General features: G+C 47.2%; 1 protein-coding gene across 2 annotated transcripts; it reads right to left on the minus strand.

Annotated features, from left to right (window-relative positions):
• Window positions 1-5,333: 5,333 nt before the first annotated feature.
• C6H16orf78 (chromosome 6 C16orf78 homolog) lies at window positions 5,334-20,510 on the minus strand. Of its 2 annotated transcripts, XM_084965736.1 has the most exons (5): window positions 20,225-20,507; window positions 18,689-18,805; window positions 18,145-18,277; window positions 9,042-9,291; window positions 5,334-5,606 (listed from the first exon to the last, which is right to left on the minus strand). In XM_084965736.1, exons 1-5 carry the CDS (start codon window positions 20,501-20,503, stop codon window positions 5,459-5,461), a joined length of 927 nt encoding a protein of 308 aa, XP_084821862.1. In that variant the 5' UTR covers window positions 20,504-20,507; the 3' UTR covers window positions 5,334-5,458. The 2 variants fall into 2 exon arrangements, with proteins under 2 accessions (XP_084821862.1, XP_084821863.1); XM_084965737.1 differs by lacking the exon at window positions 18,689-18,805 and having other exon boundaries at window positions 20,225-20,510.
• Between the last annotated feature and the right edge of the window lie 4,976 nt (window positions 20,511-25,486).

Below are 25,486 nucleotides of genomic sequence, written 5' to 3' on the forward strand. Positions count from 1 at the left end.
TGCAGACACGGCTTGGATCCCGAGTTGCTGTGGCTCTGGCGTAGGCCGGACTCTGATTAGACCCCTAGCCTGGGAACCTCCATATGCCATGGGAGCAGCCCAAGAAATGGCAAAAAGACAAAAAAAAAAAAGAAAAAGAAAAAAAGAAAATGCAGTGTAAGGGTACCACTTGCCAGGGCACTTCAGAGTTTATAAACTATGAGAGTACAGCGTGCTGCGGTGGTCCCTGGCTTGAGGTTGCTGACACACTGTTCCCCCCTTTCTGTTACCTGTGAATCTTAGGGTTCACTGTGGGCTCTTTGGCCAGAACGTGCAGAAGCTTGACTGTGAGGTTTCCAGACCCACAGAGAGTGCCGTGGGGACCAGCAGCCGGGGTGCGACAAAGTTTTATTCCTGCCTTCATTTTCCCTCCCCCTTCCCTCCCACCCTGGACCCCAGGGAAGACTGCACCCAGTTATGCAGGAGCATCTGGGGTCTGAGAGGTGGGGTTCCCACAGCAATTCCCCACTCAAGGGTCTGACAGCCCTGTCCCTTGAGGATGTGGCTGTCAGCTCAGCAGGGCTGGGGTTGACCTCCTGCTAAAATTACTTTGTATGTTGATAAGCAAGTTCAGGAACCAGGGGCATGGGGACACTCTCCCGGGGTCCTGGCTCTCTGAGTGTCCCAGCAGTGTGATGACTCTGCTCCTGGGGCCACCCGCCTGGGGTCCAAGCACTGGCATGTCCACAGGGCAAAGATGGGCAGAGTGAGCAGCAGGGTGTGGCCAGGAGGGCCAGGTCAAGGAGGGAGTCAGGAGTGTGGGGTCCAGAGCCCAACCTGTCACAAGTTCAGGTGTCTCCTGGGGAACACTCCACCCCTCTTCTGGTCTTGGGCTGTGTTATGGGTTGCATTGTGTCCCCAAAAGGATAGGTTGACGTCCTAACCCCTTGGTACCTGGGAATGTAACCTCATTTGGAAATGGGATCTTTGCAGAGAGAATTGGGCCAAGATGACATTATAGCAAGGGCCCTAATTTAATCTGCTTGGTGTCCTTATAGGAAGAACAGAGACACACCGGGATGTGACAAGACAAGACAGGGATGTGAAGACCGAGGAGGAGACTGGAGCAATGCTGCTACGTGCCCGGGAACACCCGGGCCCCCAGAGGCTGGAAAAAGGAGCGGAAGGATGCTTCTCTAGGGGCTTCAGGAGGGATGTGGCCCTGCTCACACCTTGATTTGAGACTTCTGGCCTCTGCAAACTCTGATAAAGCAAATGACTCTTGTTCGCAGCCAATTGGTAGTACTCTTTACATCAGCCCTAGGACACAAATAGAGCCAGCCCTCCAATCTGTCCTTTGCCACATCACTCTCTGCCCAATACCTGTCAGAGGCTTCCGGTGAGTCCTGGAGCGCCATCATGGATGCTGATGGTGCCTCCTGCCCAACCAGCCCCTGTGGATCCCTGGTTCCTGTCTCCTCTCCCTCACTCCTCCCCAGCTCATTTCAGGCACACCGCACCATTGCTCTGGCCAAAGGATGATTCAAGGATCACTCTTGACTTCTCTTCCTCGTGCCTTCCTCTGATTCAGTGAAAATTCTATCAACTCTCCTTCCAAAACGTCTTCCCAGTTCTTTGCTTCCACCATGATCCCAGTGTTTTAAGCCTCCAACTTCTCTTTCTTGAACTATGTAATAGCTTCTGGTGGTAGGTTGATTGCACGATGGTCATAATCCTTTATCCGCACCCCCCCCCCGGCCGTATCCAGGTCTTGCCAATGTGACTTCGAAGCTCCCTCCTTCTCTAGGCACAGTCTACTTCTCCACCCTTGACTCTGAGCTAAACTTGGGAATTTCTTTGGCCACTGTAGACTACAGTGAGATGACAGTGTGCTGGCCCTGAGCCTGGTTCTCAGGAGACCTTGTGCACTTCGTGGAACACTGACTCTCCATGAACACAAGCCCAGGCTAGCCTGTTGGAGGATGATGTGCATAGAGCAGAGACTGGATATACCAGTCAAGGCCACCGTAGACCAGCCAGTCCTCAGTGTGGGCACTAGATAATGTACCAACACACAAGGCCCACCTAGATCAGCCAAGCCTGGCCTGAATCAGAATGGTTCAATTGACCAGTGAACTCATGAGGAGTTATGTTCTTTAAATTATGTTTTGAGGTAATTTGTTACACAGCGATAGCTAACTGATACATCTCCTTAACCAATTTGACCATCCCTTCCCCCTCACAATATTTTCTCCTTTCAGAAGTCAGGATGATCTCTCCTTTACCACCCTCCAATGATTTCCTGTTGCAGTTGAATGAACTCCAAACTCTGGACCATAATCTTCAAGCCCAAAGTCCTGTGTCTCCTCGCTTGCTCTGCTTCGGCCCAGTGATCATCCTCTCAGTCCCATGCACATGCCTTTGCTCTTGCTGTCCCCTCTGCTGGAGCAGACCATCCTGGATCTGCACATGGCTGCCTCCTCCTCCAGGAGCCACATAGTAACTCACACATTTCCTTCCTCCCTGACCCTTGCCCAGGTCTTTATTTTCATTGTACCCTGATTTTATTTTCTCATCGGTTACTGAAAATATTTGTGTTGAGAGGTATATCAACTCAGAATTAAACTTAACAGAAGTTCCAACAAAACAGAAATGGTGCCTTTTTCTGTTTACTGCTGTATCCCCAGTAGTTATAACAGTTCCTGGCACAAAATAAGCACTCAATAAATATTTGCTAAATGAATGAATCACAAACCCAAAATAAAAAACAAACCTTTGCTGCACAGTTCACAAATCCTTAGTAAGCGGAGGCTCTCTTGCCACTGTCCTTGTCAATTCTCCATCCCACGCAGGCAGAATTACCCGAAAGTTCCCCAACATATTCCCCCTGACCTCTGAGCTTTTGCATGCACTACTCCTTTGGCCTGCTCTTCCTTCTCATACAAAAATTCTGGTGACTATTCATTCTCAAAAGTTTTGTCCTTTGGAGCTCCTGTTGTGGCACAATGGGTTAAGGACCCAACAGCAACAGCTTGAGTCACCATAGAGGCACAGGTTTGATCCTCGGCCTGGTGCAGTGGATTAAAGTATTTAGCATTGCCGCACCTGTGGTGTAAGTTGCATCTGTGGGTTGGATCTGCGTCACCTGCTCACTCCACCAGATTAGAGTTTGGAACACTGGCACCTCCCCAGCTTCTCTGTGACATCAGAAGGTCTGGGCTTCCCTCTCCCTGAGCTCCTCCCTGCATCTGGGCCTCCTATGGTGTCATGGAGAAAAAGCTGATGTACAACTTCAGCCCTGCAGAAAAGGAGCCAGTGGTCTAGGTGGACCACAAGGGGAAGGTAGCAAGTCTGCCATATACAATTGGTGTGGGAGATAGAATGAATGAATGCAATCTAGAGTCCCCTTGAAGTCAATCTGTATTACCAGAAAGGAAAATAGTCTTTGACACCTTATTAGAGAGTTTGGCTAGATCCATCCTTCAGCCATGCATGCCTTTGAAGAGGGCTCTGGTATGGAAACTGGAAAAATAAACAACCCGAAGGAATTGTATGTCAGAAAACTGTGAGAAAACAAGTGTGAAGATGGACAAGCTAAATGGTTATTGTCACGCCACATGGTTGCTCTTAGTGACATACCTGGCATTTAAATTCTCAGGGCCATTTTGTCTGCTTGTTCCTCAGTACACAGCCTCCCTAAATAGGAATATTTATTAGACAAAGGAGATGGACTTCCCTTTCTTCTGTGACTCAAATGAAAGAAAATGGACTCCAATTGCAGCAAGAGAGAAACAGATTAGATAGGCCGAAGGAATTCCTGAAGGCAAGAACACTTGATGCAGGAAAGAGGCTGGCAGTGACTCAAGCAGACCACTGAGTCAGCAGGAGGAAGAAAATGCCTCTGGAGATAGTTTTAAGTTTTGATTTGCATGAGACAATATCCACATAGTGTCTGATGCTCGGTGATGCTCCAGAAATACCTTCCTTTCCCCTCCTTGAGAAGAAACTTCTCTCAAAAAGCAGGTGCTCATTGGAGAGAGGGACTATCACGTGATCATTGGCAACTGGTTTCCCAAGATTCTGGCTGTGGGCTCAGCTGTGGTTCTGTCCCAACACTGCAGGGGGTACTGTGCTCCAGGCATACATCTCTGACCTGCTTGCAACCCTAAGGGGATTTGCCTTCCCTTGGTGGTGACCTGGGTGGGTGTATGGGAAGGGGATGGTTGGAAACCTCCATAATGTTATTCTGACTCCCAAGGGCAATGACGTGCAGCCACTCACCTCCAAGGGATCAGTTTGGAGTCTAAAGGTGTGGCATGGAGATTTAAAAAGCATTCAGGATGGGGGGTAATGGAATCCCTGCCCTTTCTGTATGTGGAGGCAGAATGTAAAACCTGACTAGTTGTGTCCCACTGCTGTATTAGCAGCTGCAGCAGCCCCTGGGGGCTCAGGGATCTTTGGATTTACCACGAGGGGCATGGTTTTGGAATCAGCAGATTTTCAACTGCGTTTGGCCCAACATCAAAAGGCCCAGTTTTGAGGACACCTTCTGGGGAGCCAGGGCTGGAAGTTCTGCTCCTCGTCTACCCAGGAACTCTAGGAACAGCTCACATGTTTGTTGAGCTCTTGTGCTCAGTGTCTGTGCTTCACACTTTACAGGCAAGCTCTTATTTCTTCTTCTCGGCATCTCAGCTCAGCAGGTTCAATCACGAGCCCCTTTCACAGATGAGGAAACAAAGGCACAGAGAAGGAAAGTAACTCCCCAAAAGTCACACAGCTCATAGGTGGGGCAGTTGGGATTTGAACATACTTGAAGTGTTCACAGGGACCTCAGTTGGCAGTTAACCTCAACTGTCAGTTGCTCCATGATAAGAACGCAGCATCTCTGAACCTGCAGGATTTCCCTGATTCGCCAGCATGCAAGAAGGCAGAACGGGAAACTAGAGTGAGGGTGCTCTTCTCGTCTCAGCCCTGCTTCTTCTTGCCTGGGTGACTCTGAGCAAGTTCCTTGCCCTCTGTGGCTTCTTTGAGTAATCCTATTTCCCCGAGTCGACAGAGTTCTCCCCCTCCTGCTCTCCTGATCTGCTCTCCACCCGACACACAAGACAGCCAGCTCCCCCCAGAGATGCGTCCCCCATGGGGAAGGTGGGCGAGACCTAGGGTGTGTGTCTCCCCACAGCCCCTCAACACTTTTTCCCTCCTGAAGTCCCTCTGGGGACTCTGCCCCCCTTCTCATTTCTTCTAAGACTTCCTTTCTAAGGAGCATTCTTTGAGGAGCACGGAGGAAACCCACAGCTTCTCCTGAGTCAGTTGTGACTTGGATGACAAAGAAAAACACTACATCAACACAATGCTCCAAGCAATCTAGCCTTGTTTCCTGATCGCTCCTGTCTCAAGGGGATGCCGCAGGTCTGAAAGGCCAGGTGTGGTGTTCCAGAGGGTCCAACATCAGAGGGAGGTGGCCATGGAGAGGAGTTACTTAGAGGGCTACACTCATGTTTTGGGAGAACACCTTTTTTGTGTCTATCTCTCCTTCGACCATGTGAGGGTGGATGTCCACATTCATTCCTGCATCCCTGCACAGCTTGAGCAAAGTTCGAATGTTGTTCTTGGACAACCTCAGGTATCTGAGCGAGACAAAGCCAAAGAGGTTAGTTGAAGGTGGAGTGACAGGAGCTCCAAATTTTTTTTTTTTTTTGGTCTTTTTAGGACCACAGCTGCAGCATGTGGAAGTTCCCAGGCTAGGGGTCAGATCAGAGCTGCAGCTGCTGGCCTATGCCACAACCACAGCCACACCAGATCTGAGCCTCATCCTCAACCTATGCAGCGACTTGAGGCAACACCAGATCCTTTAACCCACTGAGGGACGCCAGGGATCAAACCCTCATCTTCATGGATACTAGTCAAGGTCTTAACCCACTACGCCACAATGGGAACTCCAGGTCTGAACTTGATTGAAAAGAGCTTAGATTTAAGGAGCATCAGTGTGAGACCTCTGTTCAGGGACTGGATCTCCAGACATTTCTGGAGCTGAGAGTGTTCTCATAAAAGAGTGAGGGGCACCCCAAAGACTTGGTAGGAGTTTTTATTGGTGTAACTGTTTTGCAAAGCAATTTTGCAACATATATGCTAAGTCTCCCCCCACCACCATTTGTCCTCCCTCCAAAAAAAAGTTCAAGTTGGTTATTTTTGACTTAGGAGTTTCATTCAGGTCCTCAACTTACCCCAAGAAGAGAAATCAATGAAAGGAAAAAGTATATAAATAAAAATGCTGGAGTTCCCGTCGTGGCGCAGTGGTTAACGAATCCGACTAGGAACCATGAGGTTTCGGGTTCGATCCCTGGCCTTGCTCAGTGGGTTAACGATCCGGCGTTACCGTGACCTGAGGTGTAGGTTGCAGACACGGCTCGGATCCCAAGTTGCTGTGGCTCTGGTGTAGGCCGGTGGCTACAGCTCCGATTGGACCCCTAACCTGGGAACCTCCATATGCCACGGGAGTGGCATAAAGACAAAAAAAAAAAAAAAAAAAAAAAAGTGCTTATTTTGGCATTATCAGTAATAGGCAATGCCATCACCAGAGGAATTATCAAACAAACAATGGAAGCTCCATTTCAAGGACTCTTCTGTAAGCATTAAAATGTCAGTAGGAAGAAGAAAGTGTAACATGGCTGGGACCTTATACCAAATGGGGAGAAAAAACCAGGATGCAAATTGTTAGGTGTTGTCTCATTGCTGCCGTGTGTGTAAGATCTGAGCGAGGCCAAGGGTTGGGGAAAATACAGGACAGTGCAAATAAAGGCTGAGAAAGTTGTAGGAATAGAGGTGAGTATTTTTTTTTTTTCTTGGTTGCACCCACATCATGCACAAGTTCCTGGGCCAGGGATTGAACTCATGCCACAGCAGTGAAAACACTGGATCTCTAACCTGATGAGCCACCAGGGAAGTCCCAAGATGAGTATTTATCAAAATAATATTCAAACAATTAGAATTTTTTTTTCTTTTTATGGCTGCATCTGTGGTATATGGAAGTTCCCAGATTAGGGGTCGAATTGGAGCTGCAGCTGATGCTGGCCTATGCCACAGCCATGGCACTGCCAGATCTGAGCCACATCTGCAAACTATGCTGCAGCTTGTGACAACATTGGATCCTTAACCCACTTCGAGAGGCCAGGGATCGAACCCACATCCTTCTAGACACTATGTCAGGTTTTTAACCCACTGAGCCACAATGGGAACGTCTAGTTAGAAATTTTTAATTAAAAAATTAAAGTAAAAAACTGATTTAAAATATTAACTAGGAGGAGCTGCATATTGATAGAACCTGGGTTTTCTCTTTCAAGATCTTCCCAGAGCTTCCATGTTCTTAAGCCAGCTCAGACCCCACCCGCCAGTCCCCACACCTGGGCTCACTTTCCCTACAGCTCCAGCCACAGTCCAGCCTCCCTGACCAGTCTAGCCCTGGGGGGGGGGGGGGAAATAGGTCTCACGTATGTCTACCTGTGGGCATTCACTGAGACCCCAAAGGACAATTTCATCCTTTTGTTGGATGTTTTTCTAATGGTTTTTAAATTTTTATTTGTCTTTTTAGGGCCATACCCGCAGCATATGGAAGTTCCCAGCCTAGAGGTCGAATCAGAGCTGTAGCTGCCGGCCTGCACCACAGCCACAGCAACGCAGGATTCTTAACCCACTGAGCGAGGCCAGGGATCGAACACATGTCCTCATGGATGCTAGTCACATTTGTTTCTGCTGAGCCACAGCAGGAACTCCTTGAGTTTTTTTTTTAAATGCCATCTCTCCGAATATTCTCTCCCCCTCCTTGGAAGGTATCAGCCTTGTCCAAGTCTCTTTTCTCCCCACCGTGGAGCCCAGGCAGGCTGTCTGTTGGCCAGAGTCAATTAAATACTCTCTATCAGGGAGTTCCCGTTGTGGCACAGTGGAAACAAATTCAACTAGTATCCATGAGATAAGGGTGGAGGTTCAGTGGGTGGAGGTTCCGGCATTGCTGTGTGCTGTGTTGTAGATCACAGACAGCTCAGATCCTGCATTGCTGTGGCTGTGGTGTAGGCTGTAGCTCTAATTCTATTCCTAGCATGGGAACTTCCATTTGTTGTAGGTGGGACCCTAAAAAGAAAAAAAAAAAAAAAAAGCAAAGAGAGAGAGACAGAGGGAGAGACTATCATTGGGCTGGTGAGGGAAGATTGGATTTGGGGGCAGAAACCAAGCTGTTTGGTGTTGCTGAAAACTGGTGGGTCTTGATAAATAAGACAACAAGCAAGAAGGAAAATCCCTTGGTAAGAGCAGTAAATATCAAATGGTTTCATGCTTTGTTCACAGTCCCTTTAGAGTCTAAAACTCCAAACATACAGCAGGTTGCTGCTGGGAATAGTGGCTACTATCCTGCAAAGCAACACCATAGTGTAAAGGATCTTAGGGGAGTTTCCTGTTAACCCAAGGCCACAAACAACTCACTCTTTCCTTCGTGAATAATATTCATGGTTTCTTTCTTTCTTTCTTTCTTTTTTTTTTTTGTTGGTCTTTTTAGGGCTGCACCAACAGCATATGGAGGTTCCCAGGCTAGGAGTCCAATCGGAGCTGTAGCCACTGGCCGACACCACAGCCACAGCAACGCGGGATCCGAGCTGCATCTGAGACCTGCACCACCGCTCATGGCAAGCCCAGATCCTCAACCCGCTGAGTGTGGCCAGGGATCGAACCCTCATCCTCATGGATACCAGTTGGGTTCATTAACTGCTGAACCATGATGGAAACTCCAATGTTCATGGTTTCTTTTGTGAAACAACTAGAAAGGTTGGAAGGGTAGCGTACAGGTCTGAAAGCATGGCATCAAAATGCCAGCACCTATATGTGTCCATCCTGGAGGTGGCCCACCAGGGAGGGAGGCAGCTCGGAAACCCACCGGCTTCAGCCCTGGAGCAGCCCTTTGGGACTGGAGCTCGGACGTGCTGCAGCCCCCCTCGCTCGCTCTAGGCTCAACCCAGACGTCTGACCCACAGATAGTCATGAGCAAAACCCGGCCCCACCCAGGCAGGGCTGCTCACCGGCAGCTCAGCACCTCCTCTGGCTTCAGCATCCTTGCCGTATCCATCTTGGGCTCCATGCCCTTCTCCATGAGGCTCCTCAGCTTCCTCTCATAAGAGATGTCGGGCATCTTGCCCATCCAGTCTCTCCAGAGGGTGGACTTCTGTGGGGCAAAGGGGTCCTGTAGGATGGAATCCTTGATGCTTTGTCGAAGGTATGGAATTGAACGCTGAGTGGACTCTTGGGCAATTGCGTCCTTGATGTCCAAGTCTGAAATGGGACAGATGTCACGAGGGAATGAGATCCTGGGAGGGCGGAGAGGTAGGGTGGAAGGCCTGAAAGCCCACATGGGCTTCAAACATTACTGAGATATGAGATCTTTTCCTGGCTTTGGCCAGTTCTCCTGCTTAGCATTTATTTATTTATTTGTTTCATCTTTTTAGGGCTGCACCCACGGCATACGGAGGTTCCAGGCTAGGGGTCAAATTGGACCTGTGGCTGCCAGCCTATGCCACAGCCACGGCAACACAGGATCTGAGGTGCGTCTGCGACCCACACCACAGCTCATGGCAACGCTGGATCCCCAACCCACCGAGCAAGGCCAGGGATCAAACCTGCATCCTCATGGATGTCAGTCAGATTTGTTTCTGCTGAGCCATGATGGGAAATTCCCAAGTATTTATTTAATTCTTCTTCATCTTTTTCCTCCTCCTTTCTCCTTGCCTTTTTTTTTTTTTTTCTTTTTTTTTTAGGGCATATGGAGGTTCCCAGGCTAGGGGTCTAATCAGAGCTGTAGCTGCCAGCCTACACCAGAGCCACAGCAACCGGGGATCTGAGCCACGTCTGTGACCTACACCACAGCTCATGGCAACGCCAGACCCCCAACCCGCTGAGTGAGGCCGGGGATCAAACCTGCAACCTCATGGTTCTTAGTCAGATTCATTAACCACTGAGCCACGATGGGAACTCCCTTTCCTTCCTTCTTTCATTTCCTTTTCTCAGTCTTCTCTCCCTCCCTAGAGAAAATTCACCTAACGTGAACTTTAAACTAGAGGGTGAGTAGGAGAAGGTATCAAAGGAGATGAACTTTGCGCTGGATTTTAAAAGGACAAATAGCAGTTCCCGTTGTGGCTCGGTGGGTTAAGAACCTGACTTAGTCTCCATGAGGATGTGGGTTTGATCCCTGGTCTCCATCAGTGGGTTAAGGATCTGGACTTGCCAGGAGCTGTGGTATAGGCCAGCAGCTGCAGCTCCGATTTGACCCCTAGCCTAGGAACTTCTAGATGACGTGTGTATAGCCCTAAAAAGCAAAAAAACAAAAAAAGAAAAAAAAGAAAAAATTTGTATTGAATGACATGCTGTTGGGGCTAGAACTTGGAGACCTTAATTGTTCTTGTTAAATAAGTGTCTAAGTATTTTACAGATTTTTACTTATGCAAATGGAATATTTTCTCCCTATTTCCATTTCTAACTGGTATGACTAGTATAAAGACAACACAACCATACCAGATTTATTATTATTGTTGTTAATATTTTTTCCTTTATATGGCTGCACCTGCAACATATGGAAGTTCTCAGGCTAGGGGATGAGTCAGAGCCTCAGCTGCCAGCCTATACCACAGCCACAGCAAAGTCAGATCTGAGCCACAGCTGTGACCTACGCCACAGCTTGGGGCAACACTGGATCCTTAACCCACTGAGTAAGGCCAGGGATCAAACCCGCATCCTCATGGACACCATGTTGGGTTCTTAACCCACTAAACCATAACGGGAACTCAGATTTTATTATTTTTTGACTAGAATTTCTTAAGTTTTCCAGAAATGCCATCATATCAAGGGAAAAAAGGAAAATATATTCCTTCTAATATTCACAGAATTTATGTATCTCCTTGTCATGTTGTCTTGGACAGATTCCCCAAAATAACGTCAATAATGGTAAGAGCGGTCATGCCTTACTATTATTATTTTTTGTCTCTGTCTTTTTAGGGCTGCATCTGCAGCATATGGAGGTTCCCAGGCTAGGGGTTGAATTGGATCTATAGCCGCTGGCCTACACCACAGCCACAGCAACGTGAGATCTGAGCCATGTCTGCAACCTACACCACAGCTCACGGCAACTCAGGATGCTTAACTCACTGAGTGAGGCCAGGGACAGAACCTGCTTCCTCATGGATACCAGTTGGGTTCATTAACCACTGAGCCACAACGGGAACTTTAATTAAAGTGATTTTAGCATTTCATCATTAGAATGATATTTGCTACTATTTTTGGTATATGTTATACAATATTTGGCAGCTTTACCCATGTCTACATAGGGTTTTTTTTGCTTGACTCTATTTACTGCTTTTCTATCACCTACTGATATGATCATGTGGTTTTCCATTAACTTATTGATGTAATAAATTGTTATTTGATATTCCAATATTGATAACCTAACCATTTGTAACCTGCTATAATAAACCCCACTTGGTTATGGGGTGTTACTCATTTCATATAGTGTATATTTCATATTCATTTGTGGGTATATTTGCTACATTTTCATACACTGAGTCTATTTGCTAAAATTTTTCAGAGGTCCTGTCATGGTTCAGTGGAAATGAATCTGACTAGTATCCATGAGGATGCAGATTCGATCCCTGGCCTCGCTCAGTGGGTCAAGGATCCGGCATTGCCTCGAACTGTGGTGTAGGTCACAGATGCTGCTTGGATCTGGCATTACTGTGGCTATGGCGTAGGCTGGCAGTTGCAGCTCCGATTCGACCCCTGGGCTGCAGGAGGGGCCCTAACAAGACAAAAAAAAATTTTTCTATCATTTTGCATCAATATTGTTGTGAGATTGGCTTGCTTTTTTGCCTAATATTTTAATATTAAGGTTTTGATGGCTTGTCAAATTCATGCAGAAATGTCTACATTTTATACGGTCTGCAATATCACTGAAGTGACATTGGGATTATTTGCTTTTTAAATGATAGATAGAACTCAGTGTGAAACCATTTGTCCTGGTGGCTTTTTCAGTGGGAAAGTGCTGTCTTGCGATTTTTCCTTTGGAAATTGCTCTGTTCAACTCTTCTACTCTTTATGGATCCATTTTGATATTTTTTAGTATGATAGGTAATCATTTAGGGTAGATTATCAAATGTATTGTTTGGAGGTGTATATACTATTGTATTATAATTCGTTGAATGTATGTTTTCTCTTGCTTATGTATCCCTCGTCATATAAAATCTTATATATGGTTTACTCTTCTTTTGACAAGGCTCATGATAATTTCATATTATTATCACTTGCTTTTTTAAAAAGCTAGCTGTGGGAGTTCTCACTGTGGCTCAGCAGTAACAAACCCAGCTAGCATCCATGAGGATGCGGGTTCAATCCCTGGCCTTGCTCAGTGGGTTAAGGATCTGGTGTTGCCGTGAGCTGTGGTGTAGGTCACAGATGAGGCTCAGATCTGGAGTTGCCATGCCTGTGGTGTAGGCCAGCAGCTGTAGCTCTGATTCGAATCCTAGCCTGGGAACTTCCATATGCCATGTGTCTAGCCCTAAAAAAGACCAAAAAAAAAAAAAAAGCTAGCTTTGGATTTATCCTTAACTATATTTCATTAATCTTAGCTGGTATTTGATGTATTAATTCTCTTTTTCATATTGATTATTTCTTCTATTTTATTAACAAAAGTGCCTTTTTTTAAAAAAAAAAAAGACAAGAACCGTTACTTTTAGTTTTTGCTATAAACTTTCTTCTGAGTATAAATTTTGCCTTCCTCCCATGGGTTTTGGTATGAAACAGGCTTATTTCCATCAGACTTTTTTCTTTGATATAATGGTATTTTAGAAGTGTGTTTCTTACTTTCTGTTGAAATTATCTTTTAATTTTTATTTTATTTCTAATTATTGCCTTAGGGAGTTCCCCCCATGTGGCTCAGTGGGTTACAGATCTGGCCCTGTCACTGCTGTGGCATGAGTCTAATCCCTAGCCCAGGCGGGAACTTCCACATGTTACAGGTGTTGCCAAAAAATTTTTTAAAAAAGAAGAAAGAAAGAAAGAAAGAAGAAAAAAAAGAAATCTAGTTATTGTTTTAAGATAATGTAGACAACCCTAAATCTTTATTATTTTGAAAGGTAACATTTTCTTTGTAGTAAATATGCAGATGATTTTTGTAAATATTTTTTAGCTGCATAAAAATATGTGTTCTCTATTCCAACATAAAGTTATGGTTTGCTAACTGCATTGTTAGATTCTTCTAGGTACTTCTGCTATTGTCTGTTTGACCTATTTGGTTGGAAAGAAATGTATTACAATCTCCTAACATAACTTCACTTTTTCAGATTCTCTTTGCCTTTCTAGATATTTATCTATTTAGCTACTATTTTTTTTTTTTTTTGCTGTGGGTAGGTTTATGGTTATTATTTATTCTTTTCGACAGTTTAAAATATCCCTCTTTTACCCTATTGTTTCTTTTGACTTAAATCCACCTCATCAGTTTGCATTTCTTGTTATGTCTTTGCATAGCCTTTTTTTTTTTTTTTTTGGTCTTCTTTTAGGGCCACATCCGAAGCATGTGGAGGTTCCCAGGCTAGGGGTTGAATTGGAGCTATAGCCCCTGGCCTACACCACAGTCACAGCAACACAGGATCCGAGTCGCATCTGCAGCCTACACCACAGCTCATGGCAACGCTGGATCCTTAATCCGCTGAGCGAGGCCAGAGATCAAATCTGTGTCTTCATGAATGGTAGTCAGATTCATTTCTGCTGGGCCACAACAGGAACCTCTTTTTTTGCATAGCCTTTCATTTTCATCCTTTCTATATTATATGGTTTTGAGTGTGTATCTGGATTTTGATTTTACAACCAGTTATTTCCTAATTTGCTCTTTTCTAGAACATTTTCTACAGACAGATGGACACACAGTTGAGAAAGGAACGACCTATTTCTAAATTTGCAAGTATCATCCATTGACTTATGTACAGGCTGAGGATAAGGATTATGAGATTGTAGGTCTTTGTTCTCAGAAGTCTATAGGTGCCATTTCACTTCCAGGTTGATGCCAATCTGATTCTTTCTTTTGTAAGTAAATTGTTCTTCTTGTAAGCTTGCAAGATTTCATGAATAAAATTCGGGAATTTTACTGGAATATGCCTGGGGGGAATGGGTCTAGATCATCTTCAATTACTTAAACGGAGGGACAGTGGCCTAGAGAGAGGCTGTGACTTGCCCGAGGTCTCATAATGAGTTAGTGACTGGGTTAGGGCCTTTCTGTCCAGCATGGATCTCTGAACTGACAGCTGGCCCCTTTAGGGTCAGGGGGCCTTAGCGGTCTCTGTGCAGCACTGTGTTTCAAAAGAATCGCATCCTCATTGACACAAGCTGGAAATCCCTTGGAGACAGGACCACAGCCTTTTCTGAGATGCTGATCCTCTTCTGGGTCAAGGTAGGTAGTAATATAAATGGTAATGATAATTACGCATGGTGTAAAATGGCACCAATAGGAGTTCCTGTTGTGGCTCAGCGGGTTACAAACCTGACTAGTATCCATGAGGATGAGGGTTCGACCCCTGGTCTCACTCAGTGAGTTAAGGATCCGACGTTGCCATGAGCCGTGGTATAGGTTGAAGACACGGCTTGGATCCCGCGTTGCTGTGGCTGTGGTGCTGGCTGGCAGCTGCAGCTTCAGTTCAACCTCTAGCTTGGGAACTTCCATATGCCACAGGGGCAGCCATAAAAAAGCAAAAAAATAAAAAATAAAATTAAAATCAAAAATTAAAAAAATAGAAAATGACACCAGTGATCTGGGTGCTGAGTGAGGCTGGGGGAGGTTAGAACCAGAGGTCCTGATCTAGAATAGCTTTCCTTGACCCATCCTTATCCTCTCTTAGACTCCTGCCTTAGCCCTTAACAGTCTCCACGCCCATCCTTGGGGCTGCTTTGTCTCCATCTTGACTCCCACACCAGATCCTGCTCACTCATTTTAGGCCCCCTGCCAGCCTTCACAGTAAGCTCCCCTTCCCGTGCCCAGGCACAGCCCTGACTCAGTCCTGGGTGCTACACCCAGATGCCTCTGAAACCTGCCCACTTGGGCTGTGTGAACACCTGCTGACCCCCAGTGGCTGTGGGGTGTATTACATCAGGGGAGCAAAGACTGCTCTCTAAAAGGGTGGATTTGCAGATGCTGGGGGATTGCAGAGGATCACAAATTCTCCAAGTCAGACTGCGCTGTTGACATCCTCATGCAGAGATGAAAAAAATTAATCGGGTGGTGTATGAGTTTCTCTTAGGGAAGGAACTGCCTTTGTTTAGGAAAATATCTTGACAGACTATACCGAGTGTGGAATGATACAGTGAAACAAAGGAACTAAAGTGTCCCCTGGAGGCAAGAAGCCACTGGGGGAGTTCCAGTTATGGCTTCGTGGTAAGAAACCCGACTAGCATCCATGAGGATGAGGGTTCGATCCCTGGCCTTGCTCAGGATCCTGTGTTGTTGTGGCTGTGGTGTAGGCTGGCAGCTGCAGCTCCGAGTCGACCCTTAGCCTGGGAATGTTCATATGCTGCAGGTGCAGCCCTAAAAAAAAAAAAAAAAAAGAAGAAGAAGAAGCCAGTGGGAATGTGTGGGGTAAGGAAGGCACAGGATGGAGGAATGGAAAGGAAAGAGAGAAGAGGGCAAGCTGGATTAGGACCAGGATTAGAGTGAGACAAAGGAGGTACCCAGGGGGCAAAATTTATGGAGGTGCTTGTTCTCAGGCTCACACAAGTGCAGGGTCAGCACCTGAGAGCGAGCGCCTCCTTAAATCTTGTATCATGGGTGCCTGGTGGGTTTGACTCTAGACTGGGTTTGAGCGCAACATCTGGAGGCCACCCCGTAGGAAATGTAGCCGGGGAATCTCCTGGTGGCAGGAGACAATGAACTTGGAAGGACAAGAGGGCATCATACTCAAGGTCTAACATGTTGGCCGTGTAATTCTGTGATGTAATGATTTCCCTCTGTCACCCCAAACCTTCAGTCCAGTCTGCTTAACACAAAGGCTTCATGTGAGAGGTTTGGGGAGAAGGAAAGCAAGGTGTGCTGTGTCTGGGTTGGCAGAGAGCAGAGAGAAGGGAACGGCCACCAGCAGCGGGCTCTACAGATGCCCAGGGGCCCGGAGGACCAGGACATTGAGATGACAGGAAGCTTGGGAAAGGTGTGGCACTTTCCTAGGGCATAAATCAATCTCTTCCTATTTTTAAAAAATTTTTCTACCATTTTGGAGTACTTTTAGATTTACGGAGTGTTGCAAAGATGGTTCAGAGGGTTCCTGTGTAACCTTCATTCAGTTTCCCCTAATTTTTTTTTTTGTCTTTCTTAGGGCAGCACCTGCAGCATATGGAGGTTCCCAGGCTAGGGGGTGAATCAGAGCTACAGCTGCCAGAGCCACAGCAACACAGGATCTGAGCCGTGTCTGTGACCTACACCCCAGCTCACAGCAACGCTGGATGCTTAACCTGCTGAGCAAGGCCAGGGATTGAACCTGCATCCTCATGGATCCTAGTTGTCCTGGGCCATCACGGGAACTCCCGCCCTAATGTTACCATCGTAGTTAAGCAGGGAATAAGAAATTAATGTGGGCCCCTTTCAGAGCTTTTATGGATTTCACTAGTTTTTCCACTGTAGAGCTATTCTAGCCTTTAGTCCGGGATCTTGCCCTGTATTTAGAGCCAATTATATTTAATTCTGAAAGGCAAGCAACTGCAGTTTGGTTACAATGGGTTTGGTGTATTAAATAAATGGAAAAAAGAACTCTTTGCTGGGCACAATGAGGGCTGTTTGTATAAGGAGAACCGTCAGCCTCTGCTCTTGCTCCTCTTCCTTTGAGCTAACGAATCCTTTCTAGAGTTCTTTTTCGTCTTTTTAGGGCCATACCCGCAGCATATGGAGGTTCCCACACTAGTGGTTGAATCAGAGCTACAGCTGCCAGCCTACACCACAGCCACAGCAATGCCAGATCCAAGCCATGTCTGTGACCTACACACAGCTCATGGTAATACTGAATCCTTAACCCACTGAGTGAGGCCTGGGGTCGAACCTGCATCCTCATGGATACTAGTTGGATTCGTTTCTGCTGAGCCACGATGGGAACTCTCAGAGCTGATTTTTTTTTTCACCATGCACCTCCATCCCAAGAGGCCAGGTACAATAAATGCAGCTGTTTTGCCAACACAGCCCACCTGAGAATATTAGCAAAATGTTTGCTTAGAAAAAGACACTGGCTAATGTTTATTGAAAACCTACTCAGGAACAGGCTAAGTGCATTCCCTGCCTCCACCCACTAAAGCCTCACAACTGTACGGTAAGGCAGGTCCTGTTATTGTCCCATTTCATGGATGTAAAAACTAGACCCCAGAGATGGAGTGGCTTGTTTGGGAATATACAACTTGGAGTTTGTTATTGAGAGGTGGGGGCTGGGATTTGAACGTGGGCAGTCTTGGCAATAGGCATCAGGCATAACCCAAACGCAACTCTTCAAAAGTAGGCATCACCTGGCAGATGTCAGCAAGCATGGCATCTTCTGTACCACCTGGACATTGTCACAGAGTCTACACTAATTAGATAACTTGGGCAGAAGGTTGACGTTACCAGAATAGCTTTAGGAACTGGCTTTTTTTTCGTTTTTTTTTTTTTTTTTTTGCTTTTTAGGGCTGCATACATGGCCTATGGAAGTTCCCAGGCTAGGGGTCAAATCAGAGCTGCAGCTCCTGGCCTATGCCACAGCCACAGCAACACCAGATCTGAGCTGGATCTGTGACCTAGACCAGAGCTCATGACAATGTTGGATCCTTAACCCACTGAGCAGGGCCAGGGATCAAACCCACATCCTCATGGATACTAGTCAGGTTCGTTACCACTGAGCCACGACGGGAATCCTGTACTGGCGTTTTTGAGACGAGAGCACCTGGGGGCTGGCTGAGCCTTGACACACACTCCTCTCCTGTCCAGGTCACACCCAGCTTACGCTGTGATCCCTAAACAGTCACATGGGGCAAGTGTGTCCACCGAGGTTGGGTGGGTGTGGATAGTGCTACCCTAGGGATGGTGTGAGCTTTCGGTCCCCCTGAGAGGACCATTCTAGCATCCTGGGACCAAGGAGCTTCCCTTACCAGCTTTCTTGGAGTAGCTGCCCGGGGCCAGGCTGCCGAGGTGTTTGCCCTTTGCTCCTACTCTGTAGAGCCTTCGGTAGAGGATGGAGGCTTCCTCGTCCTTGGAGGTTTGCCTTGAGGCCTGGGAGGGGAGCTGGAGAGAAGTTACAGGCTAGGGAACCGGATCTGGCTTGGCCCCTTCACACCCCTCCCTGCCCCCGGCCAAGTGAGCAGGGCCAGGGATAGAACCCGCATCCTCAGGGATACTAGTCAGATTTGTTTCCACTGCGCCACAAGGGGACTCCCTGGCTCTTCTTTCAATGGCACCTCCGGAGGGAGGTGGCACCTGGAAGAATGAAGCTACAGCAGGGATGCAGGTCTTCCCAGAGGGGTGTGCAATGGGTGGGGGAGAGGTGGCAGGTGACCCATTTAGGTGCTGCTGTGGGGCAGTGATGAATCTTAGAGCCTTAAAACAAAAAAAGAAGCCACCCATGCCGGGGTAGAGTGGGTGTCATTCCTCCACGCAGAGACCGCGGAGGGGCTGGGGTAGGCGGGGCTGTGCCACCTGCTCAGAGAATGCCACCTGGTGGTTCCCTCCCTGCTGTTTCTGGATGTTTTTGGTTTTCTTTACTTCCTTCTTGGGGGCTGCTCCTGCAGTGAGTGTCACCACCTTGGGTTTGTTCTGAAAGGACAGGAGGAAGAGTCCGTGGGTGCCCCAGTCGCCAGAGACCAGCTCTACCCCCCACTGTGGGGAAGGCGCCACCCAGCTCTAGCACCCACTCTGGTGATCCTGGCCCCCCCATCTCAGGAGGGTTGCTGATCAACCTCCAGGTCTTGTGGAGCTTAGTGGGGAGAAGGGGTGCAAACTGGGGCCAATGCTGAAACTGCAGGTTGATTAGAGACTTAAGTCCGGCTCCTGTAGGGATGACCCTCCCCCCACCTTCCCCTCTCAACCCTCAGCGTCTCCTCAAGGGTCCTGAGTATCTCCCCGTCCCTATTTTTGGAGAAAGCTGAGTAGAAGTGACGTGGTGATGCCATAGACCCAAGGAAACCACAGCAGCCACTGGTTCACTGGCCCTGTGCCTGAGACCTTGAACTTCAGAGAATCTTCTTTGATGACAAATAGATCACAAGGGGCACAAGCCTTCTAGGTAGCATCATGATCGTGCTGAGGTGGGGAAAATCCTGGACTGCCAGGAGAAAGGAGAGGAGGCTGCAGCCAGCCCCGTTCCAGCATCTTCACTAAAGGGTCCCCAGCCACTTGCCATCCAAGACCTACCATGGAGCATCGCCCCCTCTCAGGAGCTTCTTTCAAATTCCAAATGCTTCCAAGAAGGGTAATGATGCTCGAAGATTTAATTGTATTTTCGAATTAAATCTGTTCCCTCCCTGGGTCCAAAACTATTTACAATAAAATCCGGATATAAAGGCAAAAGTATGAAAACACCATTAGAATATAATCTTAGTGAGAAGAGATGGAGTCAAATATATTCATCATAGAATGGAATATGACTTCTGTGATTGATATTGAGTCCCGAGAGGTCCAGCAGTCAAGCCCTAACACCCCCTAAAAAGTGGGCGGCAGGGGTTAGAATGGGTAAATCACTAATACCTTACGATAAAATGTTTGTCAGAGGTGTTTAAGCATGTCTGATGGACCTGGCCCTCCAGAGCTCTCTGACTATAAATGATGAGGAAGGACAGAAAACAGGAGCTGTCCATTTCCTGGAACAATTCTTCTAGAACATTTGTAAATTCTTTCTCTGCCCCTTTGGAATGTAAATGTTCCCTCAGCCTCTGGCCCAGTTTTACAGTCCAGGAAGGTTTTTGCCAAGGTCCTGGGAGCCATCCCTTTGAAAGAGAATCAACAAGAAAAATAGCATCCCCACCTCCCAGTCTCTGTGGGAGGGTAGGAGGCTGCCTATACAGGGATAATCAGCAAGCAAGGATGGCTTGATCATCTTGGCAACCTCCCCCCAGGTCCTTCAGTGCTTTTCTATTGGCTCACCCCACTGCTTCAAGCCCTCCCCTCTCCCATCATATCATATTGCAGTAGTCTTGAATGAAATCTTCCTTGCAGGATTTCTTTGACAGTACCCACCTGGAGAGCTTGCTTCTTCTTCCCCTGCCTCCGCTCCAGCCAATCCAACACCCACGTGAGGTCTGACATTCGCCTCTCCTCGGGCGTCCTCCACACCAGCTTCCTCTCTGTGGGCAGGCAATCATTCAGGTGCTGTGATTGCTGGGTCATCCTGGAGTCTTGGTCCTGCCTTGAGTGGGATGGGGGCAGGCTCTCCCTCCGTTGAACCCTTTGCTTCTGGCTGCTGGCCTGGCTGAATCCGATGGTAGGGTGTTTTCCTCTGAACGTAAATGTGAACATAAAGGGCAGCATTAGCCCAGAGCTGGGATACTGGCCTTTAAAGACTAGAAGGTGATTGTGAGGTCACTGTCGGCCTGGTCCAGGGGGTCAGGGTGCAGTGGGAGGTTGGCTTCCCCACATGGCCATGGTCCCACTTTAGACACTGTCCATCACCTGGACTCTGCCCCAGTCCCCTTTATGGCCTCTCCACCTCCATTTCCATAGAGCTTTTACTAAAACAAAGATCAATTCACATATCTCCTCTTCTCAGAAACCTTCAGTGGCACCCTATAGTTTATTTAAAAAAAAAAAATCTAAATTTCTTAGTTTGGTAGGCTTCCACAACAAAAGCTCTAGTTAGAATAAAGATTTCTTTTCTTTTTTTCTTTTTAGGGCTGCATCTGTGACATATGGAAGTTCCCAGGCTACGGGTCAAATCCAAGCTGCAGCTGCCAGCCTACGCCATAGCCACAGCAATGCCAGATTCGAGCCATGTCTGTGACCTACACCACAGCTCATGACAACACTGGATCCTTAACCCACTGAGTGGGGCCAGGGATTGAACCCATCTCCTCATGGATATTAGTTGGGTTTGTTACCACTGAGTCACAACAAGAACTTCAAAATAAAGATTTCTATAGGCTTCGTTACCTTTATATTCCTTGAATAGATATTTATCAGATGGCTGCCATGTGCCAAAGGACCCAGCTGAGCCACAACGGGAACCCTGGGAACCATTTTAGAAGCAGACTATCCCAGGTACCCCGTCAAAATTCAGGACATTTTTACAGGTTCCCTTTTACTTTCTGCTGAGCTCTTTCTCATGCACAGCCTCAGGGTTGGCCAGGAGTGTGTGTGGCTAGATTGGGTCCTTTCTAGTTTCTGTGGTTCATGCATGCACCTTTAGCCAGAAATATATGTACTCAATCACGACAGCAACTGCAATCTAATGGAGCTGTTGGCGCTCCTGTTTTTCTGCATTGGAGATTTATACTTAGACCAACAAGGCTTACAAAAACGACCCAAATTCAGTGAGCCCCCTTAACCAAAGCAGAGAAACCTGCCCGATCCTTTTGGAACCTTCATTTTGACTGAGCTGGGAATTTGGCTGGAATGCCATAGATTCTCATCATTTCTCAAGTTTATACAGGTTTCAAGCACAAATGCTGCTCCAATTGTTGCATGCCTTTAGTTGATGTCCAGAGGTCTGTGTGCTTGTTTTGATCAATTTTGCCCAGCTTTATAATTGCTTTTGGGGGGGAGGATTTACTATCCTCTCACTCAGCCAGAGGCAGAAGACCTCTGCCAATACACCCTTTATATAACATATCTTATGAGACATCTTTTTCTATCTTGCAATAAAGTTCATATACAACTTAACCTATTTGCATGCACTTTATTTTAAATTGCTACAATTCTCCAAACCAAAAACATCATTCCCATAGTTTAGGTTCTTGTCTCCTTGCAGAAGGAATTCAGAAACGAGACAGAAATTGAGAAAGAAAAGTGAGGATTTATTTAAGTGAGAAATACACCCCTTAAAGAGAGGCAGGCAGAGTAGTTCCCATTGTGTCTCAACAGTTATGAACCTGACTAGTATCCATGAGGATGCGGGTTCGACCCCTGGCCCTGCTCAGTGGGTTAAGGATCCAGCATTGCCATGAGCTGTGGTGTGGGCTGCAGATGCAGTTCGGATCCTGCGTTGCTGGGGCTGGGGCTGGGGCTCCCATTTGACTCCTGGCCTGGGAACTTCTATATGCCATGGATGAGGGCCTAAAAAAAGAGAGAGAGAGAGAGAGAGAGAGCAATACAGAGGCAGGCAGAGAGATGAGTGTTGCCCTGCCCTTCTCTGGCATGCCAGTTATAAAGGGCATCCAATTGTAAGAATGGAGTTACATACTGGGAAGGTGGGATTTGGGGGTCATATTCTTTAATTTTCATGCCATCTCCACCTTCCCAAAGAGAGGAGGGACTTTTGTCCTTATTTAACTTCGTGTAATTGTGTCGGTGCGTGATGGGTACTTATCTGCAGAGCTAAGTGTGTTATAACTTTATTATAATGAGGACATAATGAGCAACAGGTTACATTTGGCAGCTAGAGATTCGTGCCTTTTCCCACCTTTCTTTCCCTGCCTCCAGGGAAACGTGTATGGTTTCCTGTCGGTCAGGAGATTCCTGCTTTTCTTTATCTCCCCTTGGGCCCCGCTGTTTGCATGGTGCATAGTTTCTGCCATAGGGCCCCATGTGCCCCTCCTCTGCACATACCTAACTATCTGCCTGCTGTAACAAAAGGAGAAATTTTAAATATCCAGCTTCCCTTTGCATGTATTTCAAAATTTTAAGGCATGGTTACAACTAACATAGAAGAAAACTGTCTCAATTTTCCAATCATTTCTTAGGGAATGGCACGACCCCACGAGAACCAATGAAAGACTCAATTGTAATCAATCAAGGATGGTTGGGGTGGGTGGTGTCACATGGTCTGTCTCCATTCGGCAGGGGCTGTGGGCTGGGAAGGCAATGACACATAGGCATCAGTCCTGGGAGCAGGTGAGAGAATGAGTGTGCAGGTGAATAGACAATACCTGGGACCTAATCTCAGGCCTCATCACCTATTTTCTCCTCCTCAAATCTTCAGTAGAGGGCAGTGGCCACGTGTTTCCAGAAGCCCTATTCTGAGGTTGAAACTGGGGTGGCCAAGCTCTACTCTTGTAAACCTAAGTATTAGTGCTCTCAGCCAGTTGACTGTCATTATGAAAGAGACCAGAGGCCACCCAAGTTCCAGAGGATCATCTCATAGGACAGGAGGGAGTTCAAATGAAGGAATATGTATAGTTGTGTCTGGACACAGCAAAGAGGACCCAGAGATTGTTAAGTAGGGTCAGTCCCTGCCCTCATGGAGCTTGGGGAGACCCTTACACAGCGTCATGGGCACTGTCGCCCCATGCTCCCTCTACTGCTCCCCCTTGTGGTTTGGGTGAGTAAACACCACTCCAATTTGAGGAAAGGGACGAGGTTGGCCTGAGCCAATCAAGATGCAGCACTCCTCCGGTTAGAGTGATTGGCACAAGAGGGGTCCAATCAGCATAGAACTAGGAACTTTTAGCCAGGGATGTAAGAAAACAGACTTTCCTGTGAACAGTGGGGCATGTGCATGTGAAGCTGGAATGGTGGTGGTGATTTTGTGCTGAGGCGGAGAAGGTACCATGAGAATGAACCCCATGCAAAGCGCAGGGCAGAGCCAAGAGACCCACTAGAAAATTAAGCCAGTGTGTTTTCAGACTTTTCATGCCTAACTCGGCGTGAGCTGGGTTTTTGGTTACTTGCAATCAGAATCTTTTATGTGATACCAATAGCTAAAACGGGAGGTGGGGGAGACTGTAATAGCACAGTATGTGACATTACAAAATGTGTTATGGCGAGTTCCTGTCATGGCTCAGCTGAAACTAATCTGACTAGCGTCCATGAGAATGCAGGTTCGATCCCTGGCCTCGCTCAGTGGGTTAAGGATCTGGTGTTGCCATGAGCTGTGGTGTAGGTCGCAGAGACAGCTCAGATCCTCCATTGCTGTGGGTGCGGCATGGGTTGGCAGCCGTAGCTCCAATTCAACCCCTAGCCTGGAAACCTCCATATGCCTTGGGTATGGCCCTAAAAAGCAAAGCAAAAAAGCAAAAAAAAAAAAAAAAAAAAAAAAAGAGAGACATTAGGAGCAGTGGTTGCAAAAGAAAGTGTGATCAGGGAAGCTGGCGGATGTACATGCTTTATGTCCTCAGAACCAATATGCAGTCCTGCTCTTGGCTGGCTGACCCCTGGGCTTACTCTTCATGGCTTTTGAGACTGGCTTTGCTGGGGGACAGTGGGTGGGTGGATGGATTAAGAGAGCTGGAGACTCAGTGACCTGGACCCAGGGAGCCTTGACCAGCTTCTTTCCTCCCTTCCTGCCTCCCTCCCTTTAGCAGATTTTATGGCAGAAGCTCAGGAGTCAAGAGGCTCTCAGAGTGCTGCTGAAGAACCAAGACTGCAAGACTAGACCACCGAGGCATTAAGAGTGTCAGAGCTGGAAACGCTCTTGGAGCCCCCTGATACTTGCTCTTCTTTCAAAGGTGGGAAGGACCTGCCCAAGGTCAAAGCCAAATCGTGGGACCCAGAAATTCCATTAATAACGAGGAAGCCTAGAATCTGCAGAAGTCTTCCCCCAAAGACTTTTCCTATCTACTACCTTCAATCAGAGGTAACATAAAGATGTGAAACTGACTGAATATTGGCAGTATGGGAGTGTGTGTGTGTGGTGTGTGTGTGGTGGGGGTGCAAGCTGTCACTCAGCTGCAGCCCATTGTATCCACATGGGAAGGCCAGCCCTGTGAGGCCACATCTTCTGATTTTTTTTTTTTTAAGAAAAGCCAGAAATCCAGGGGCTTATGTGAAATTAATTGGAAACCACCTTTAAAAGAAATGCTGATTGGGCAAAACTGGCATGGTCTTGCTCAGGCCTGGGGATGCCCGTTTGTAGCCTCTGTGCCATCAGACCCTCACCACAGCTGAGCCAAAGGACAAAGGATGAAACTGAAGCAAAGAAAGGGGGAGGGGCTTTGCTCAAGTCCACTTAGCTGGGTGTCCACCCGTCCAGCGCTGGAACCCAGTTCTCCTGACCCCCCAGCCCAACAGAGCCCTGTGAGGTTCCAGAGGAAAGGAGTCTGAGAAACATGGCTTAAGCAGCAGCCCCCCTCAAGTGTCGAGGAGGCCTTGAATATTGAGACAGGTTTGAGCACACCTCCAGCCAGCCCATCTCAGGCTGGCAGAGGCTTGGCATTGAAATCCACAGGGGTGTTTCAACTTGGTGCTGCATGGTTCCTGGAGAGACAGGCGAACTGTCTTTTTAACTTTGTCCTCCTTCTGGCATCTTCATACTCAGTATCCTTGCAGTACACAAGGGCTATTTAAATATATTTAATCTTATTAGTGAGAACTGGCTTCCCTGTGGTTGGTCCACGTTTCAGAGAACAG

The sequence above is a fragment of the Sus scrofa genome, chromosome 6 (genome assembly GCF_054392235.1).
Source record: "Sus scrofa isolate SSC_HxYL_T2T_F1_AM1 chromosome 6, Sscrofa_HxYL_maternal_Yorkshire_Landrace_v2.0, whole genome shotgun sequence".
NCBI lineage: Eukaryota > Metazoa > Chordata > Mammalia > Artiodactyla > Suidae > Sus > Sus scrofa.

Bases quoted from the DNA above. Each gene is read 5' to 3' on its own strand.
- C6H16orf78 (XM_084965736.1), bottom strand. From the start codon at position 20,503: ATGTTCACATTTACGTTCAGAGGAAAACACCCTACCATCGGATTCAGC. The intron at 18,278-18,688 runs GTGGCACAGCCC...ACTTCTCTCCAG, and splicing joins AGGTGGCATTCTCTGAGCAG to CTCCCCTCCCAGGCCTCAAG. The intron at 5,607-9,041 runs GTGAGCAGCCCT...TGTCTCGCTCAG, and splicing joins GAGGAGGTGCTGAGCTGCCG to ATACCTGAGGTTGTCCAAGA.